The following is a 21972-nucleotide window of genomic DNA, read 5'->3' on the forward strand; positions in this document are numbered from 1 at the left end:
TCTTACTCCACCGACACCGCACACACTGAGGTTGCCTTCTCCTCCTCCCCTGTGACACTTTCCAGAAGACGCACCTGATTTTCCTCCTCACTTCAGGACGTTTCTTTTGGCTTCTGTGATGGCTTCTTTTCCTCTGCCCAGCCTTGCATGGGCGCCTCTGTGCGCAGCCTAGGCAGTCATTCACTGGCAGCTTTATTACGCTGTGACTCTCGGATCCTCACCTCCAGGTTAGCCTTTTGCAGAATTGTTTCCACATAACCACTGGCCCTCCTGGTGCCTCACTGATCCCTGAAATTCAGTGTGTCTGAGACTGAACCTTTCACCTTCTTAGAGCCTGGTCCTCTTCCAGGATGACCTAACCGGCTGCACGTGCTCCTCAGATCTGAGACTGCGGCTCCCTGCCCTACCCTTCCTTCCGGTCCCAGGTCCAGCAACAGCCAAGTGCTGTCGATTTTATCCACTGAACACCTCTTGGCTCTATCCACCTCTTTCATCTCTGCTATTAGTTGAATCTAATCTTTTTCACCAACATTATAACTTCTTTTGGCCCCTCCAACCTGCTGCACACCTGTAACTGTCATGGAGCAGCCTTTTTAAAAAAGAAATATGTTTTTACTGATTTCCGAGAGAGGAAGGAAGAGGGAGAGATAGAAACATTGACGAGAGAGCATCAATTGGCTGCCTCCTGTTAGGGATCGAGCCCAAACCTGGGCAGGTGCCCTGACCAGGAATCAAACCAGGCACCTCCTGGTATATGGGATGACGCTCAGCCAACTGAGCCACACCGGCTGGGTGAGCCTTTTAAAACCAATTTGATCCTTGCCCTGCTTTAAGAGCTGTGCTCCTTCTAGCCTTTGGGAAGGAAGGACTGGAAGCTCCCACTTTATACCTTAAAGTCAGGGTGTGATTAGAGGGCATGAACAACCTTCCAACACTAAAGGAAAGGTCTCTCTCAACTCAGTAAAGGTCAAGTTTAAAAATACTACTTCAGGTTCATAAATTAATTTCCTACCGTAATCATTATGGTGCAAGTTGAAGTCTTCTGTCCTTTGCCTTTCAGTGTGAGAGTAGTCTCTTGAATCAGTGTTTAGTCATCTGCTTTTGAACATCCTCAGTATTGAGAATGTTACTTTAATTTCTTCTTTGATCTCTTCGGTCACCCAGTCATTGTTTAATAGCATGCTATTCAGCTTTCAAGTGTTTGCATTTTTTGATTGTTTTTATTGTAGTTTATTTCTAATATTATGCCATTGTGGTCTGAGAAGATGCCTGATATGATTTCAATCTTCTTGAATTTGGAGAGACTTTGCCTGTGACCCAATAGAGAATGTTATTTTAATACTGCTCTTTCACAAGCGTGTCAGTTCACAATCATATCCACTCATTAATTCTTTCAAGAAACATTTCAGGGTGAGATGGGTGGTGGCCCGAGCGCAACAGGGTGACTGCTCTCTCAGCATCTTCCTGCAGTGACTCAACGTTTAGAAAAACCCCTGAACATGGAGATGTGGGCTAAGCTCCAGACACCCTTCCGGAGGAAATGCTGCTGTGTGTTCACAGAGCACGGGATGGTCAGAACCCAGTGGCCTGGAGTAGGTCTTGTTCTTTGAGAAGGGCCTCGGCCTCGCCAGGTGGCCCGCGCACATCAGGAAGGCTTTGGGAAAAGTGCAGTCAGCAGACACCATCTTGGGAATCTGATCTGCAGCACCCAAAGCAAGAGGACAGTAAACAGTGCATACTGACTTCTAAAATTAATGCGTGAACTTTCTGCTTTTGTGGTTTTGTGAAACTCACGTGCGAATCCTGAGAAGCTGTCACCTGGGTCTGTTGTGATACGTATTTAGGACCTGTCAGATCCTACCAGCATTTCAGGGATACAGACATAAAATATGTTCACAGGCAACCCAATCCAACAAGTTCATGTATAACTTGTCTTAGTTTTGAGGCAAACTGCAATTTCAGGAGGATACTGTTGAAAGAGATGAGCCGAGCTGGAAAACTTGGACTGTTTCAACATCACTGAAAAGTTGTACTCAGAATGAGTACAATACAGAATGTTGTACTCAAATCGCAATGTATTTGCTAACAGTGGTTAGTGATGATAATTTTATAGGTGTCTCTCACTTTTTAAAAAATAGAATAAAGCTTAAATGTTTATTATATTAATGTGGCGATGGCCGAGCTAGACCAAATCATTTTTTTAAAGTTCTAAATAATAACCTATTTTTTTGCTTTACCAGTCATTTGAAGTAGTTGGGGTAGTCCAAGATTCAGGTATTTTTGTGTCCTGGGCAATTTTTTTTTTTTAATCCTCACCCGAGGACATTTTTTAAATTGATTTTAGGGAGAGAGGGAGGGAGAGAAACATTGATGTGAGAAACATTGATCAGTTGCTTCCCTTACGCACCTCGACCAGGAATTGAACCCATGACCTTTCCAGTATAAGGTGATGCTCCAACCAATTGAGCCACACCAGCCAGGGCTCCTGGGCAAATTTATTATATTATTAAACAGAGTCATTCATCAATAGTATGTATATCCATCAGAATAAGTTTTTTGGTAATAAGATCATTTTCTTTGTTCTCATATTTTAGAAAAGGCGTCGTCGGATTGACCGAAGTATGATTGGAGAACCAACAAACTTTGTACACACAGCTCATGTAGGATCAGGAGACCTGTTCAGTGGAATGAATTCAGTAAGTACATTGGTGGAATGTGCAGATGAGGCCTTGAGACACAGGTGTATTTTTTTAATGTTACACTAGATGCCTTTGTAGACATCAAATATGAATACATAATGTCAGCAGAGAAGACAGTAAAGTGACCAATAAAAAATTAATCTCACCTAATTTGCCAAGTACTTCATTCTGTTTCCAGTACTAAACTCTTCATAACTGAATACATACTTTAAAGGATTTGGCAACAAGCTAGGAAGAATCAGAAGTAAAAATAAAAGATCTTTTGGCTATCTTTTCTAGAGATTTCAGTGAATTTCAGAGTAGACTTCGGATTTAATCAGCTGAACTCTCTTATTCCTTAATTTTATCTGTGAGAAAAACAGTCCAGGATAATAGATGTGCCACCAAATGAGGGAGTTTTTAAATCAGGGTCTGCCTCACTTTTGCCCTGAGAACAAGCCACTATCGAGGGCCTCTTTCCCCGGTGTCTACAGTAAACATGTCCACATGATCTTTGTTTAGACCCAGAAAGTCAGTAGGCTTTTATGAACAGAATTATGATCCGTTGTATATACTCATTCACTGGACAGCGTTAACAAAAGGCTTAACAAGAGAACAGAGTTTTAAAATAGGTAGAGGAGTATCCTGGATACAGCAAACAAGCCTGGCGGTTCAGTTACTAGGTGAGCAAAGGGGTGATTTGTATCTTCTGTGAAAGGAAACAGCTTGTCCGTTGAGGCGGGTAGGAAAAGGGCTCTCACTCGGCCGCTTGGGCAGTGGAAGTGTCGGCTGCTGCCACGGGTCCTCAGCGGCTTTGTTTCAGGTCACCGTGTGTGAAGATACTAAATGGGAACCTATGGCTTGTTAATAGAGCGCCTGGTTTGAAGCTTATTATATGTGATGAATTTTAATTTCTTATCAACAAATGTCCTCCCCACTTCAGGTTTTAAACTCTATATAAGACAAATGAAATGTTTAGTTAGGGGTATTTACTTTTAAAGTCTTGTTTATGCACAGTTCAGGATTTCCTTTAGGATTCCCATCTGCATTTTGTCTCCACGAAGAGCTTGTCCCTGCCGCCCTTTCGCTCGCCCTGTCGCAGGCAGAGCTGGGGACTGTGTGCGGAGCTTCCCTGTCCGCCTCTGCAGCTGAGGCGAGGTTCGGCCCTGCAGTCCCCCGGCAGCCTTCTCTGCTTACTGAGGTGGAATTTTTATGAAGTATTTTAGCTCTTTAGAACTAAGTAAGCCTTTTGTAGCCATTGCTTATACTAGCTTGCTGCCGTCTCTAAAGCCATAGGCCGCCCCCACTGCAACCCAGCACTCCCCTACCCCCGGCTCCGTTCTCACTGCCGTTGGGTATTGTGAAACCGTTTCCTGAATTGTCAGCAATAGTTCTAACTTGTAGAAGCCTGAGTTCATGAGAAAATTCAGTCTCCTGTGCAATAATAGTGCAAATAAGGCAAAACTACAGACATGCTGTTATCCAAGGAAATGTTTTCTCACGTTTGTCCATCCCAAAACCTGAGCCGCTGGAATTGGGACCTGGGCTTGGTGTGCGTGGAGCAGCCACACCGGATTATTGGATGGTCAGTGACTTGTAGTTTCTTTTTTCCCCTAAACACACTGTTCTTCCAAGACTGCCTTTCATATTAACTTCTTGCTAGAAAAGGGTTCTGTGACCCTTTTTATACTGTAGCTCTGTTGTGTTAAAACACTATATCCACAGTCACCCTAACTTATCCAGTCCACATCCTTCAGTTTGAAATTGAAGAATTCACTTTCGGAGGAAAAAGAACCTACATGGAATCATGTAAAAATATGAAGCTCACATGAGCAGGTGTGCTGGCTCTTCACTGTTCGGTCATCACCTCCTTGTTGCTCCATTTTCTAGCAGTCTGGCCGGATTCTCTTATTCTTTGCTTCCAAACTGCTTCTTATTGATGTGAAATTGGAATAATAATGACACACTAAGAGTACTTCACAATGTGCAAATAACTGCCTTTTTTTCAGCAAAGAAAGAAAATATCCCAGTATTTATATATCCCAGTCTATCGGAAAGTAGCCCAATAAGTAGTTAGGAGAGATGATCATGTTAACTTTTACCAGTAAGAAGCCTGATATTCTGAGAAGATACAGTTCACCAGTTACAATAGGAATAAATAAATCTGGACTCATGTCCAAATCTTTGGATTCTTAGACCTTTTAGTTTATCAGACTTTATTAAGACTGTATCAGATATGTAAATTTTACCACATGGACTTTTACAATTTATCTTGGGTTGGTCCAATTTCTATTTTATTTTTGTTTTCGATTTTAGTATAAGTAATTGAGATAATCTTATATATGAGATGCATGTAAATTAAGATATTTAAGATGGAGGAAATGAAAGCTGATTTGTATACTTTTAAAATATGTATTTTTTTTTTATTGATTTCAGAGAGGGAGAGAGAGAGAAATAGAGAAACATCAGTGATGAGAGAGAATCATTGGTAGGCTGCCTTCTGCACACCCCCCTACTGGGGATTGAGCCCACAACTTGGGCACGTGCCCTGACCGGGAATGGAACCGTGACTTCCTAGTTTGAGTCATAGGTCAACCCTCAACCACCGAGCTACACTGGCTGGGCTGATTTGTATACTTAAAAAAAATTTTTTTATTTTAAAGAAAGAGAAAGGGAGAGGGAAAGAGAGAAGCATCAATTGGTTGCCTCCCATATGCACCCCAACCGGGGAATGAACCCAAAACATGGATTTGTGCTCAACCAACTGAGCCACACTGGCCAGGGTTGATTTGTATCCTTTTGGAATGTTACCAAGTGCCTCATGAATTACAAAAATGATTTTTTGTATTAGGGAAGTAGAGAAAGTAGGGGGAGAGGGAGTTGTAGCAAAAAAAATGTTTTAGTTACTAGACTATCTGCCCCCATCCATAATCAGAAAAATGTTAAGTCTTTAAAAATTCTTTTATTCTAAAACTAGAGGCCCGGTGGGGTCCCTCGGCCTGGCCACCGTCCAGGGCGATCAGGGCCATCGTGCCCAGTCTAGATCTGGCCAGCCAGTCAGAGGGAGGGACCGAGGGAGGTTGGCTGTGGGAGTGCACTGACCACCAGCTCCATTGGGCTCTTGTGTTGAGCGTCTGCCCCCTGGTGGTCAGTGCACGTCATAGCTACCTGCCGGTTGTCCAGTTGTAAGGGTCTCTTAGGCTTTTATATATATAGATTTTATGTCTTTAAAAATCTATTACAGCTTTTTTACTATAAAAAAGTACCCTTCTAGCCAGCACCGGTTTGGCTCCGTGGATAGAGCGTCGGCCTGTGGACTGAAGGGTCCCGAATTCAATTCCGGTCAAGGGCATGTACCTTGGTTGCGGGCACATCCCCAGTGGGGGGTGTGCAGGAGCAGCTGATCGATGTTTCTCTCTCATCGATGTTTCTAACTCTCTATTCCTCTCCCTTCCTCTCTGTAAAAAATCAATAAAATATATTAAAAAAAAAAAGTACCCTTCTAAAAAAAAAAAGTAACCAAAATGTTGAGACAAGTATTACTTAGTTGCGCCTCCTTAGTCCTGAGTGTGTCCTGTTTGTCTTGTTGTAGGTTAGCTCCATTCAGAACCAAATGCAGTCCAAGGGAGGCTACGGGGGTGGCATGTCTGCCGGGGTGCAGATGCAGCTCGTGGACACAAAGGCAGGATAGCCCGCCCTTCCCGTGAGTACTCCAGGCTCAGACGTGGCCGACCCCGGCTGGCGACACAGCCAGCCTTCATTAAGTTGGGGTTAAGAGATACATACAGTTGACCCTTGAACAACATGGGTTTGAACTGCACAGTTCCACTTGTACATGGATTTTCTTTTTCAATAAATACTGTAAATGTATTTTCTCTAGCTAACTTTATTGTAAGAATACACTATATAATAATACATGTACAAACGGTGTCAGCCAACTTATTGGTAAGGCTTCTGGTCAATTATAACTGTAGGCTATAATAGTAGGCTATTATTAGTATTTAAGTTTTGGGGGAAGTCAAAGTTATACACAGATTTTCAACAGTGCTGGGGGATGGGTGGGGGCAGTGCCCCCATCCCTACGTTCTTCAAGGGTCAGCTGTATTTTGTTTTCCCTCTTTTTTAAAAAATTGTGAACAAAAGGCAAAAATATTTTACTTGGCTAAATGTTAACACACTGCGGACGGATCACAGGAATTCTCTTCATATTACACAGTGTTTTACAAAGTATACTTTAAAAAGATATTAGCTTGTAAAAACATGTAAAAATAACTTCAAAATGCAATGGGTATTTAATTTTAAAGCGTGCCTTTAACATTTATGTAAAACGTTGTTTTGTACTTGTTCAATAGAAACTTATCTGGCCACTGGGTAAAGCTAGCAATAAAACTACTGGTCCGCAATGTGCTGAATGATGGTCATAGGCATTGCTGCAGTTTGGATATTAATTTTAGGTTCCTCTTTTCCTCGTGAAGAACTTTAAGTGCATTAAGACATCTGGTTGGGGAGGCTTGAAGATTCTGGTGGTAAGATGAAGCTCAGGGGTCCTTTAAACAAGAGTGAAGTTATTGTTTTGAGCATTGATACTGCCCAGAATCCATGTGTAGTGAAGTGATTTTATATTTAAAATTTATCAACTGTGCTGTTGGTAAATCTTTCATTATCAACTTTTTAAAAGGGTGCATCCCAAAAGTGTAAAAATAATTTGGATGTTTCTTTTGGTTTTGTAGGTCATTGTGAATTTCTGTGTTTTCTCCTTCTACTATTCTTTAATTTTTGTGTGTGATTGCTTTTCTTTTCAATTACAAAAGGAAGTGTGACGGCGTCTTGTCCATCCTGTTGTGACCCTCCAGTGAGATGTACTGTTCCGCCGAAGAAGCTACTGTCGGACGAATCCTGCATTTCCTTCAGCTGGCCGCATGCCTTCGACTCCTGGACAGAGTTTCTTAGATTGTGGCTTAAATTTTATTTTTTATCAACATGGATCTGACCTTGGCATGATCTTTTCTGTGAATGCTAGCACTGTTTTGCATTTTTTCCCATTTTAACATTTCTCTTTCCACCTGCCTTATGATTTTATTAGTGAGTAAGGACCTGCTATTATTTGTTAACTTGTCACCATTTATGTATATTTTGGAAGGTATGAGACCCACAAGCACAATGATCATTTTTAGTCACTTGAAGCTTCAGCAGGATGGATATCTGCATGCTTGATGAAGTTGCTGCGTGTAGGAGCCCTGGGCTGGCGATACTGCTGCTATTAGTGAGGTTAGCTGTGGTGCCAAGTCACACCCCTGTCACAGAAATGGTAACTTGTAGTTTATTAGAAATACGACTTTTTGGTCTATTTAGAGAGAATTATAGTACAAGGCAAGTTTGCATTTGTAAGGCCTTCATTCTGTTGTAAATGTTCACTATTTATTTGGGAGCGAGGACCTGGAGTGAGCAGAATGGCTGTGCATCGAGTGCTGTGGTGACGCCTCCATTGGCTCTGAGCAGCAGCCGCTCATTTCTCTGCACTCACTGTTGGTCCTTGTTTTAATGTCATGTCTAATGTCATGGTGTCCAGTAGAGTGTGTTGAACCCCTGGCCTCTCCTGACTGCAGACTCCAGAGTCAGTGGCCTATCCACGCGCCACACGTCCGGGGCAGTGGGAGTTGACACTGAAAACAACCTGTCTGGTGACTTTATGGAATTGGTGAGAAAACCTTTGCTTTGGTTGCAAAATATGTTTATTCTTCCACAAACTGTATTTGAGGTGAATCTGTAAATGCTTCTCCTTCCCCACAAGGGCATAGCATTTAGCCAGTTGGTGGTTTGTGTCTTTGTTAAAATGTAAATCCTGTGTCTGGTTCAGCTCTAACTACATGTGGTCGGATTAACATTTCATGCGGGTTATGGGGGTTCATTGAAAACTTAGCCCTAAGGAATTAGGTAATTGAAGGTGTCTTTTTTTATCCTCTTTCCTTCCCCTTAGTCCCAACTCCTTGTGAAAAGGTAACTGAATAAATATTAGGTTTGTGAGGCAAAACATGAAAGCATTTCTCCCCGCTCTCTGGAATTCAGCTTTTGCACCACAGGGGGCGCCAGATACTCAGTCCTTGTGCTCCTGCGGCTTCCAGCCTTCACAGGGCCAGTCTCCAGCAGAGAGGATCTGTCAAGGAAAAACGTTTATGCTTAGTAACAAAAATACGTATTTTGTTTAATAACTTCTCAACTAGAATTCATCTGGTTTCACTAATTCACGGAGGATATTGCGTTCTGCAAAACGCCAGAGCCTCTGTGTCCTGCCAGCGACGTGGCTGTGCCGCTTTTTCAGACGGACTGGATTTTCCTGGCATTGCCCCACTGGTGCCATTTAGTCTACTTCTACCTGGACTTTAGAAAATTTCAGTACAATTTTTATACTTGTCATAGAACGCCTGGAACAATAGTACAGGGAGCCATGGTCCCTCTTCCCTTACTCATGATTTGCTTTGCTTTTCCAATTATTTTTTTCTGCTTCTCCAAGGACCAAAATACTCCATGTGCACTGGAGCGTGTCTGCATGGTGGGCTGCAGGCTGCACTGTGCAGGCCATGGGCATCACAGTGGCCACACTGTGTGCAAGGGCACATGCTAAGGAAGGTGCCAGTAAATCAAGAAGAAAATTACCAAAAATTCTAAGCTAGGAACCTTGAACACATCTTTTAGGAAGGCATGGGATTATCTGAATGTGGAGGAAGCAGCGTCCCCACATTCATAGGTGGGGTGGTAAATTTTGGAGGTCATTTGGTCCCCATAGCAACGTATCTCGTTTTGAAATTGAAGCTAATTAAATAGGATAGACTGTTAGTACTTTTTTGAAATACATGCTAATAACTGTTAAGCAAGGGAAACTGAATGAAGGTTTAACGACATGGATTCTGTTATCAGTGACCTGCGTTCTGTAAATCAGGTGCTTTCTCGTGATCTAGGCATGAAACGGTGCCAATAAGCATAGAGTGGAAATGTTAGCTCTGGTGGTTGGATTCAGCATTTCCAATGCAGCATTATCCCTGGGCCTTTAGAAATACTGAGCGTATACTAGCTTTCATTTTGTTATTAAATTATAGCAGTTTCATTATAGAGAACAAGTTTGCCTTGATTTTGTTTAAATGACTTCTGCTCAGCACCCAAAAGATAAAATTGACATATTTTTATAATATAAGCACACTTTTTCTTGTACATTGTGTTCATTCTTGAATAAAGTGAGTTCAGTGTTGGCTTGTAGATATTAAAAAGAAAGTATTGATTCAATAAATGTTTTCTTTCAATCCTGGCTTGGATTTTCCTTTCAGTATAGTTTTTTTCTTTCAAGGAATTATTTACCAGCATTCACTTAGAGCAGTGGTCGCCAACCAGTGGTCCATGAGGTCCGAAAGGTTGGCGACCACTGACTTAGAGCACCTTTGTAGCATTCTTATATTTTCAGTTAAAACTATCCTCATACAGAAATAATTTATCATTCTCTTTAACTTCACCTTATAATTTAATAAACACCTAATCAAAATGAGTGTAAATGTTTGGAAATAGGACTTTTTTAAAAAATATATTTTTATTGATTTCAGAGAGGAAGGGAGAGGGAGAGATAGAAACATAAATGATGAGAATCATCGATCAGCTGCCTCCTGCACGCCCCCCACTGGGGATTGAGCCCGCAACCCAGGCATGTGCCCTTGACTGGACTCGAACCCAGGACCCTTCAGTCTGCAGGCCGGCACTCTATCCACTGAGCCAAACCAGCCAGGGCCGGACTTTGGACTTTTTATTGAAATATCTCTTTTCTCCAAATTTTCATTGCCGGGGAACATCACAAATGCTTTTAACAAAGGAGTCAAGCCCTGGCTGGTTTGGCTCAGTGGATAGAGCGTTGGTCTGCGGACTGACGGGTCCCAGGTTCAATTCCAGTCAAGGGCACATGCCCAAGTTGTGGGCTCGATCCCCAGTAGGAGCCATTCAGGAGGCAGCTGATCAATGATTCTCTCTCATCATTGATGTTTCTGTCAATAGAAAAATAAAAAAAAAGGAGTCAAATGCCTATTCAGTTTCCCATGCTGAAGCATTTTTGTCCTCACAGTTTATGCAGGATTTAAATAAGAATTTTCTTTCTTAGCCATACTATCAGGTACCATTTTGAGCAGTTTTGTCCCCAGGGAGCGTTGGGCAGTGTCTGGAATGATTTTGGTCATCACAACTTGAAGGGATGCTGCTGCCTGGTGGGGGTAGAAACCAGGGAGGTTGCTCAATACCCATGGCACATAGGACAACCCCACAGCAAGGGTCTGTCCAGCCCCAAATGCCATGGCAGCCACAACCGAGAAACCCTGGATCTAGAGCAAAGATCTGTATGCTCACCACATACATCCTGGTTAGTTGGTCAGATACTGAGACCAGCTCAGTAGGTCTGACTCTGTTATGAGAAATACTCATCCAAACATTTGAAGGCACAGATGTACAGAGGTTGGATGAGTCCTTCACCTCAGCCCCTCGTTCTGTACCCCGAGCTCCCCAGGGCCTGCCTACCGATGCACGTGGAGCGCTTTACCTGCTGGTGCAGCACGCTCAGGCAGTGTCGCTGTATCCACTGAGCCAAACCGGCTAGGGCCAAAATAACATTTTAAACAATATTCGGTGACATCAGCAAGACAGCTAACTAGGCCCTTGTTTCCCCCACAGAAACACCCAATAAACAACAATATGTGGACCGATAAAGCACTGTCAGAAATCTAGAAACCAGTTAAGCTGCAAGAACCAAGCCATGCATAAACATAAAAAGCCACCCTGAGGTGGCTGGTGGAGTGGTTTGCCTGGCCCGGTCAGGGATGGAGCTGCTGGGAACACGCTGGTGCAGCCACATGTTAGAGTTGCAGGTCGATGCCGGGTAAGAGAGTACACAGGCAGAGGGATACAACAGACGCAAGGCTTCTGAGCACAAGCAGAAATGAGACGCTTATGTATAAATAAAGGCATTTAGAAGCAGCTGAGTTTACGGGAACTGGGTGGAAGCGCACATGCAGTCCCAGGGGCCATGCACTCCTAGAAAGGGCTGAGAGGACCATGAGCCTTTAAGTTGGGCTGATTAGTGAAGGTCTCCCCTTGCGGCGTGAAGCCAGCCACTCAGTAAAGATGGAGAGGGGACTTGTTTCAAATACCTAAATCTCAAAAAACTGTCTCAAATATGCTCAATGAGCTAAATGAGAAACGGACAGACTAAACAACAACAAAAAAGATTTTCAAAAAATGAGAATATCAACAGGGATAGAAATTATAAAACAAGATACTGGAAGTCCTGCCAGAGCAGTTAGTCAAGAAAAAGGAAAAGGCATCCAAAATGAAAATTATCTCTGTTCACAGATGACGTAGCTGATAATGTGAAAGCCTTAAAGACTTAACTCGTCCACACACAGAGCTAACAAATGAATTCAGCAAAGCTGCAAGGTACCAAATCAACACACAAAAATCAGGTGTTTCTATCCACTAACAACAATCTGAAAAAAATTTTTAAAATTCCATTTACAATTGCATCTAAATACAATACTTATGAATAAATTTAAGGAGGCCAAAGACTGGTCCAACTGAAAACTACAAAATATTAGTGAAAGAAATTAAAGATACAAATAAATGGAAAGACATCGTGTATTCATTCACATCCCAAGACCTAATGTTAAGGTGTCAGGACCATCCAAGGTGATCCACAGATTTAATTCAATCTCTATCCAAATCCCAATGGCATTTTTTTCCCAGTCATATCAAGGGACCCTGAAGAGCCAAAATAATCTTGAAAGACAAAGTTGGAGGTACCATACTTGATTTCAAAACTTATAAATCTACATTAATTAAAACAGTGTGATACTGGCATAAAGACAGGCATAGAGACCAATGGAATAGAATGGAGAACCCAGACATAAACTCTGGTGAAATGATGTTCAACAAGGATGCCAAGGCCACTCAATGGGGTAAGGCCAGTCTTTTCATCAAACGGCGCTGGGAACATTAGACATCCGTATGAAAAGTATAAAGATAGGTCGTGTCTTAGCCTGTGTAGGCTGCTATAACAAAATATCACAGACTGGGTAGCTTACAAATAGCAACTTACTTCTCAGTTCTGGAGGCTGGGAAGTCCAAGGACAAGGTGCCAGCATGGTTGCTCCTGGCAAGAGCCTCTTCCTGCCCATAAGCTGTGCCCTCGCGCGGAGGAGGCAAGGCGTCCCTGAAGCTCTTTTATTGGAGCAGCAGTTCCCCGCATGAGGGCTCTGTCCTCAGCCTGAGCACTTCCCGAAGGCCCCCCGACTAAAGCCACCACTTAGGGCTGATTTCCACATACCTGTCTGGGGAGAGGACACAAACACCGAGACCATAGCAGACCTTTATCTCACAACATATACAAACATGAACATGAACCAGATGTAAACATAGGACCTAAGAGTATAAAACTCTTAGAAGAAAACACTGGGGAAAAGCTTCATGCCAATGGATTTGGCAATGACTTTTTAGACGTGTCATCAAAAGCACGAGCAACAAAAAGTAGAAATAGAGAATGGACTACATCAGAATGAAAAACTGCATCAAAGAACAACAGCCTGTACAGGCAACCTGGAGAATGGGAGAATATATTTGTAAATTATATAGCTGAGAAGGGGTTATATCTAGTATAAAGAGTTCCTACAGCCCAGCCAGTGTGGCTCAGCGGATTGAGGGTCATCCCATGCACCAGGAGGTGGCTGGGCAATTCCCATTTAGGGCACATGCCGGGTTGTGGGCTCCATTCCCAGTAGGGGACATGCAGGAGGCAGCTGATTGATATTTCTCCCTCATCGATGTTTCTATCCCTCAATGACATTTTTTTTTAAAATGAGAGCAAAAAAGAATTCTACAACCCAACAACCAAAAAAAAAAAAACAACAAAAAAACAAAAAACCCAAACAATTAAAAAATGGGCAAAGGACTGGAATAGACATTTCAACAAAGAAGACATACATATGGCCAATAAGTACATGAAAATATGCTCAACATCACTAACCATGAGGGAAATGCAAATCAAAACCACAATGAAATATCTCCTCACATCCATTAAGAGGGCTACTATCAGAAAATCCAGACAAACAGAAAAACGAAGTGTTGGTGGGGACATGGAGAAATTGGAACTCTGTACTACTGGTGGGAATTTTAAAATGGTGTAACAATATGGAGGTTCCTCAAAAATTAAAAATGGAGGGCGGGATGGGAAGAGATTAATCAAAGAACTCATATACATATATGCATGACCAATAGACACAGACAATAGTGTGGTGAAGGCCTGGGGTGGGGCAGGGGTTGGGAAGAGGGGAAGAAGGGCGGTGGGGAGTTGGGGGACATCTGTAATACTGTCAATAATAACATAAAAAAATTTAAAGCAAACAAAAATTAAAACTAGTACTACCATATGACCCAGCAATCCCACTTCTGGGTATATCGCCAAAAGAACTGAGAGCAGAGTCTCAAAGACATATTCATATACCCATGTTTACAGCAGCATTAGTCACAGTTATAAGGTTACTCTAGAAACCTCCAAGGGACTTAATGAGACTTTCAAGGATCTTAATGAGAAAGTCAAAGACATGAACAAGGACCAGTCAGAAAGTAAGCACACACTGACTGAGATAAAGAACAATTTACAGGGATTCAACAGTAGAGGATTCTGAGAATCAAATTAATGATGTGGAATATGAGGAAGCAAAAAACACCCAATCAGAAGAGCAAAAAGAAAAAAGAATCCAAAAATATGAAGAAAGTGTAAGGAGCCTCTGGGACAACTTCAAGCGTGCCAACATTGGCATTATAGGTGCCAGAAGGGGAAGAGAGAGAGAGATTGAAAACCTATTTGAAGTGCTCGCCTAGGCAGCACATATACTAAAATTGGAATATACAGAGAATATTAGCATGGCCCCTGCGCAAGGATGACATGTAAATTCATGAAGTGTTCCATATTTTTGGAAAAAAAAGAAAGAAAACCTATTTGAAGAAATAATGACAGAAAACTTCCCCTACCTGGTGAAAGAAATAGACTTACAAATCCAGGAAGCACAGAGAATCCCAAGCAAGAGGAACCCAAAGAGGCCCACACCAAGACACATAATTAAAATGCCAAGGATTAAAGACAAAGAGAGAATCTTAAGAGAAAAGCAGTTAGTTACCTACAAGGGAACGTCCATATGACTCCCAGCTGATTTCTCAACAGAAACTTTGCAGGCCAGAAGGGAGTGGCAAGAAATACTCAAAGTGATGAATACCAAGAACCTACAACCAAGATTACTTTACCCAGCAAAGCTATTATTCAGAATTGAAGGTCAGATAAAGAGCTTCACAGACAAGACAAAGCTAAAGGAGTTCATCACCACCAAACCAGTATTATATGAAATGTTGAAGGGTATTATTGAAGAAGAAGAAATTTAAAAAATATGAACAATAAAATGGCAACAAATACATATCAACAATCGAATCTAAAAATAAAAATAAATGAACAAGAAACCTAATGAACAAAATAAACTGGTGAATAACACAGAATCAGAGGCATGGAAGCATGGAACAGACGACCAATCTCAGGGAAGGAGTGGTGGGGGGCAGGAAGATACTAACCAGGGACCTTACCTATGGACACAGACAGTAGGTGGTGAAGGTCTGGGGTGGGGCAGGAACTGGGTGGAGGGGGACAATGGGCGGGGGGGAAAGGGGGGACATCTGTAATACTCTCAACAATAAAGATTTTTTAAAAAGTTGGCAAAACAAAGAAAACATCAATGGAAAAAATAACCTCAGGTAAGGATTAAAAACAAAAGGAGTGGGGGAGCTGTTATAAGGGGAGGAAAGGCGGGAAGCCTGTCGGGCAGGATGCAGATCTGGGATGAAGAGCACAGCTGGTCAGCTGCCGGCCAGAGCTGATCTCAATGGAGACAAGCTTTGCAGACGAGAAGACAACAGGCAGAGCGGAGAGCAGGATGCTAAGCCCCTCTGCCCGCCTTGGCTCGCCATCACCTGGATGGAGGGCGCTCCCGGCTCTGAAGCCTCAAGCCCAGACCCAACACTGCATTCCCAGCCCGGAGACCTGGGAGGGGGCTCTACTCTAAACCAACAGCATAGGATGAGGACCAATGCAAAATGTGGTTTTAATTGGGAAATAAAAAACATTGAAAAGAAAATAAACAGTAACCCAGAATGCCCGGGACAGCCTGGCAGCAGTCCTGAGGTCAGGCCGCGGCCGGCTGGCTTTGGGGAGGCCAGGAGCCGTGTTCTGCTCCACACGTGAGTCACGCAGGGTCCCGAGCACCTGCCTCCAGCCGGGGCCCAGGACCTGAGCCTGCAGGCACCTCCGGGGCTAGAAGGAGCTCAGTGGCCCATCTCACCTATCACTCTGCCTCTCAAAGGAAACCACGAGCTCACATAGGACTTGGTGATGATAGAAAAATAACTATTTCTAAGCTTGTTATCACCTTAGCAAGGCAAAGCCCAGAATTATAATGAAACGAAGGGCTGGACAAGCTGGAGTTGAACCCGAGGCCAAGTGACCCTGGGAAGCTGTGCCTGTGCAGCCTCAGTGCTGACTAGCAATGTGATCGCTAGTGCCCGCCCGGGACTTCGAGGAGGAGACAGGAGGCCTGGAGGCTGGGTGTCATGAGGTGTGTGCCATGGCCCTACATGGGCTGGGGCTGGGACCGCCCAGTGCTGCCTGCCGGCTCCCCTCTCCCTCGCCAGGGGCAGCTCACCACAGATAATTCGTTTCTTCATCGTTCTTGGAGTGGTTTTTGGCATCAGGAAAATTCTGGTAAAAATACACAAACATAAAATTATCCACTTTTTTAATTAAAATTTTTTCATTTAGCTTTCCTACTTCAGTTTATTGAGTAGCTGTTGTTTATTTTTTAAAATATGTTTTTATTGATTTCAGAGAGGAAGGGAGAGGGAGAGATAGAAACATTCATGTTGAGAGAGAATCACTGATTGGCTGCCTCCTGCACGCCTCCCACTGAGGATTGAACCCACAACCCGGGCAAGTGCCCTGACAGGGAATCGAACCGCGACCTCCTGGTTCATGGGTCAACACTCAACCAGTGAGCACACCGGCTGGGCCATCTGAGCCATTTTCAAATGTACATTTACATTGTTGTGCAACCCATCTCCACAACCTTTTCATCTTGCACAACTGAAACACTAATACTCATTAAACAACTCCCCGCCCCTCCCGCCCCCCGCAATTACTCTTCGTTCCTGTGTCTGTGAAGAGGACTCTTCTAGAGACCTCACATAAGCGACAGCATAGCGTCTGTCTTACTTCACTTGGCGTGTCTGTTCTCAAGGTTCGTCCATGGGGCAGCATGTCCGAGTTTCCTTCCTGGCTAAGGCTGAACAGTCCTCCACTCTGTTAGACACTTTATTTACGAGGCATCTGCGGACGGACGGCGGAGTTGCTCCCACCTCTTGGCTGCTGTGCACAAACCTGTGTGGGCCTCTGCTCTCGGTTCTCTTGGGGGTTGCGCAGCAGGCCTGCTGGGTCATGGGGAGAGGTGCTGCTTTTTTGAGGAACCTCCACATGGTTTTCCGCAGCAGGTCCCACCAGGTGTACAGGATTCCAATTCCTCTGCACCCTGGCCAGCCCTTTGCTGATAGCAGCCATCTTGGTGGGTGAGAGGTGACACCTCGCCATGGTTTCGATTGGCATTTCCCTCATGATGGGTGGTGTGGGGCCTCTTTTCCTGTGCTTATTGGCCATTCGCATGACTTCTTTGGAGACATGTTTATTCAAGTCCTTTGGCCATTTTAAAACTGTGGTTTTGTTGTTGTGGACAAGAGAGCTCTTATTTTATAATATACATAAATATGTTTGAAATATGTATTTATAATACTCTATCATGCACATGCATTTCAAGGCTGGAAAGATAAACTATACCCTCTGCTCTCCTAATTAGAGGAGAATGGACTTTGTGGCCTCCTTGGTGACAACACTGCCATTATACACACACTTGGAAACTGAAAGTGCAGAGGATGTGCTTGTCCAACAAGACATGCCCCTGCCCGGTGAGGCCTGCGGGGACCGGACGCACCGCCTGTCTCTGCCTGAACTGCTTTGTGGTTGTTCTTGCCTTTTAGAGCCTTCAGGTTCCTCCCCGCTCAGCTTGTCTCGATCGCACTGTGACTGCTGTGAGGATGCTTCCTCCCAGGTCCCACTCCGCACGTTAAACGTTTACTTCCCACGCGGTTTAACTCAGCAAACAAGAACCTCAGAGTCGCCTCAACCAGTCAAGAGTGTCACTTCGGTGCATTTTCTATATGGAATCAATTTTGGCTTTTGGAGCATCTCGGGTATATTTCAAATAGCTGAGGTTGTCAGATAAATGGCCACTAGATAACGGAGGTTTTTGGCAGCCAAGACAATACAGGCAAAAAAATGAAATTCTAGAAAAGGAGAGGATATGGAAGAATTAAGGCAGAAAACGACAGAGGTGACGAGGGGAAAGAGGGAGGGAGAGTGAGGAAGAAGAGAGAGCGCATCACCACGAGGCAGTGATGATACAGGCACAGGACCGAGCGCTGTCAGGCGGCTGGGCATTGGCCCAAGGGTGACACGGGCGCCAATCACTTCATCCTCAGCAACAATGAACAGAAGGTAGGGGACTGTTGTTAACCTGTTCTGAGGAGGAGAGAACTAAGGCCCAGGAAATATACACAACTTCCTTCAGGCCGTACAGTTAATAAACGATATTAGTTACCTATCGCTGTAAATGAACACAAACTCCAGTTTAAAATAGCACAGCCTCCGTGGGGAGTCTGGGGCCCATCTCCCCTGGGGCCTGTCTCCCCTGGGGCTCACCCACGGAGGAAGCTCGCTCAGTGTGGGCAGGTTCATTTCCGTGCAGGACTGAGAACTGACGGCGCCCGCTTCCCGCTGACAGCTGGCGGAATGTCTGCACCTGCACGTTCAGTGCAGCATTTATTCACAACCGCCGAGACGTGGCAACCACCTCCGTGTCTGTCCACAGGTGGCTGGGTAAGGAGCCTGTGGCGCACACGCCTCGGAAGAAAGAAGGAAACGCTGCCGCTCGACAGCGTGGATGAACCTGGAGGACGTTCTGCTCGGTGAAGCCAGCCAGTCACAACGAGACGAACACTGCACCATGTCACTGTCTGTGGGACCCGCTGGTTCCAGGGGTGGGGGTGGGGGCTGTAAATGGGAGAGGCTGGTGGAAAGGTACAAAGACTGGTTCTGTGGAGGAATAAGTTCTAGAGTGGTATTGTATGCCATGCTGCCTGCAGTTAACAATGTCCTATTGTACACTTGAAACTTGCTGAGAGTTGATACTAAGTGTTCTCACCACACACAAATTGCAACTCTGTGCGGTAAGGAATATGTTAATTAGCTTACTTGTGCTAATCATTTCACCTTGGACACGTATAGCAAGTCGTGTTGTACAGCTGTTCCCTGGCACATACTGATGTTTTTGTTCCCACCACCCCAGTTTCCTATGTTGAAATCCTAACCCTAATCCTAAAGGTTCTTATACAGATATTGCCTGCTTTTCATTGCTGTTCAGTGTTGGGCCATTTGTATTTCCTGAGCATGGCCCTTGGGAGACCTGGAAAAGACCAGCACTGCCCCAAATCCTAGGTCCAGATGTACAGACACTGTATTAGGAAACAGCTCCATCCATACTGACCATTCATTAATGTCCAAATATTATCCAAACGGAATCTGTAATTCTATATCTTCCGGCTGGAAGTGCTTTGGTTTCCTGACCTCTGTGAAGGAGTCTCCTAAAATATTTCACTGTGGGCTGCGGACTTATCTGGAAAAATGTCTTAAGAAATGACCTTGCTGCCCTAGCTGGTTTGGCTCAGTGGATAGAGCGTTGGCCTGCGGACTGAAGGGTCCCGGGTTCGATTCTAGTCAAGGGCACATGCCTGGGTTGCGGGCTCGATCCCTGGTGGGGGGCGGGCAGGAGGCAGCCGATCAATGATTCTCTCTCATCATTGGTGTTTCTATCCCTCTCCCTTCCTCTCTGAAATCAATAAAAAGATTAAAAAAAAAAAAAAAAAGAAATGACCTTGCTCACACCTTCCTAAAGAGTTACACTGTAGCGTGGCGCCACCTAGTGGCTCCCGTGTAATATCACCACAACCTTTTTTAGTCTAAATTCTTGTTTCTTCTGATGGAAAAAGTGTGGGGAGCCGCATTCTCATGCCAGCTCAGCCTGGTTCAGTGACCCTGAGATGGAGCGATGAAAGGCTTAGAAAAGACAGACAAGAGAATGAAAGCTGGGTCTCGGTGGGACGCTGCCCCTCTGATAGACAGCTCCAGCGCCCACAAGCCGTATCTTTATTTTATAGTAGATACCACGAGGCAAAGTAAGGGCGTGATCAAGATGTTTACAACATTCTGATGGGTTTCAACCCTACTCAACTACATGCACCTGAACTATATCTCTCAGGCACGTGGGCCCACGTGTTCGGACCATAGGTTCAAGCTTACAACTACAGCTGTTGGCTATAATTGTGCTGGGAGGGCTCTGCCCTCCAAGCTGGGACTTGCACGTGGCAACGAGAGGACTGTGCCCTCTCATCAGTCCAAGGCTTGAACCTGTCCAAAACACTGTAGCCGCGCCCCCTAAAAAAGTGCTCTGCCCATGATCATCTGTCAGCGACCTCAAGTCCACGGGGTCCACGCCCAACCTTTTAGCCACAGGCAGGGCCCCATCATCTTTAGCTCATCTTTTCAACCTGTTGCTAAGAACCTTGTTGCCTGAAAGCAGTTTACTAATGGGACTCTGTATGAAGCAAAAGAAAAGCAATGATTCTGAAACTTTCAAATTAGGCCATTCTAATTTAATCTGTCTATTTTGGTGTCACTTAATACATTATCTTTCAAGTTTTATGTAGTGCTCCTGTGATGTTGAACATCCTCCCTTGTACTCCAAAGGAAATGGATCACTTGTAAATTTCTAATACAAAAGTCTTGTTAACGTAAGAAAACATTCAAATCTGTGAAGAATTTTTGTGAGTTTGAGCCAAACTGTCGACAACTGCCGGGAAGCAGTATCTCAACCCTATTGGGATAACGCTCCGCAGAGGGGCGGGCTTGCACCTATTTTTATAAATTACCATCAAAGGTGGAGACCTAAGTGGGAAACATGAAATCTACTGACAGATTAGGGAGGTGGGAGAAAGTAAAGGGGGGTGGGGTGGGGAGGAATATCTGGGATTGGATAAAAAGTAAAAAGAAAGACACATGCTTCTGAGAGTTGTTGGGAGGTTCTAGCGGGGAGCGCAGCCACTCCTTACCGTTGACGGAAGACTGGTCCTCTCCTCTGGGGGGAAGGACGTCCTCTTCCACCGAGCGCAGCTTCAGGAGGGACTCCCATGGATCGGTGGGGAGGAGGGGGCACCGGCCTAGCCAGCCAGATCAGCTGAATCAACTCCCGGATCAGTTTCCTGTGGCAGATGTCGCAGCCAGATAGCCCTCCATCCAACACATGCGTCTCTTACATAGGGGGGTACAGGACAGTTAACAGGCGAAGATTAACATGGTAACAATAACAATGAGGACTTTTGTGGTCTGTGCCCTGGCACCATTTGTTGTGCCCTGAGGGGTCCGGCAAAGGGGAAGTTACCCTGACAGTCCACAGGTAGGTTATCTTAGATGAAAAAGACAATAGGCTCAGTAAAAATTGAAGTTGATCTTTGTCAGAGAAGATACAGGGACATGACTGCCCACTATAAACTGCTTTTCAATTAAAGGCTTTAATTTCAGCCCATCCTTTGTGGTTACTTTAGGTCCCTTGAGTGTGCCAGGCCGCCACGCAGGCCTTCCCCGAGTTAGTCAGGTTAGCATGTGGCCCCTTTCCGTCCAGTTTGCAGGCCGGCAGAGCTGAAATGGGGAACCACGGTTCTGAATGCTGATTCTCTATGAATACCTGTCTTGTCTTCTCGAAAATACTGTGAATTCCAAACAATTTTCAAAGAAAATTTTCAAGAGGTCTTTACAGAGCACAGGGACAGAAGACAACGCTATTAGATATGTGAAAGCTCTGAACTGAATTTTTTATTTGGGAATGAGGTAAGAGGACTGGCATTTAGTGCAAAAAAACGACATTGGGCGGATCAGAGCACTGGGGAGGGTGGCGGGGGCTGGGGTGCCAGCGCAACCCAGGACAAGACACCAATACCCACAGAGAAGTGGTAACTCTGGGTCTTCCTTACTCAGTTGGAGAACCAGGTACACACCCGACGTCCTCGCTTTCAGAACTGG

At 44.4% G+C, this 21972-nt stretch overlaps 1 protein-coding gene and 1 non-coding gene across 2 annotated transcripts; both read left to right on the forward strand.

The window, feature by feature from the left end:
• Positions 1 to 206: 206 nt before the first annotated feature.
• On the forward strand, positions 207 to 9978 carry CDC42SE2 (CDC42 small effector 2; the record flags this gene model as incomplete). Its single annotated transcript, XM_006100171.3, has 4 exons — positions 207 to 227; positions 2595 to 2696; positions 6271 to 6381; positions 7490 to 9978. Coding segments are annotated over 3 exons (222 nt in total), but the record flags the coding sequence as incomplete, so codon positions are not given.
• A 4586-nt stretch (positions 9979 to 14564) lies between these two features.
• On the forward strand, positions 14565 to 14670 carry LOC111828211. The gene has a single exon (XR_002832007.1). It is a non-coding gene; the product is annotated as a U6 spliceosomal RNA (small nuclear RNA).
• The last annotated feature ends 7302 nt before the right edge of the window (positions 14671 to 21972 follow it).

The sequence above is a fragment of the Myotis lucifugus genome, unplaced genomic scaffold (genome assembly GCF_000147115.1).
Source record: "Myotis lucifugus unplaced genomic scaffold, Myoluc2.0 scaffold_300, whole genome shotgun sequence".
Lineage (NCBI taxonomy): Eukaryota > Metazoa > Chordata > Mammalia > Chiroptera > Vespertilionidae > Myotis > Myotis lucifugus.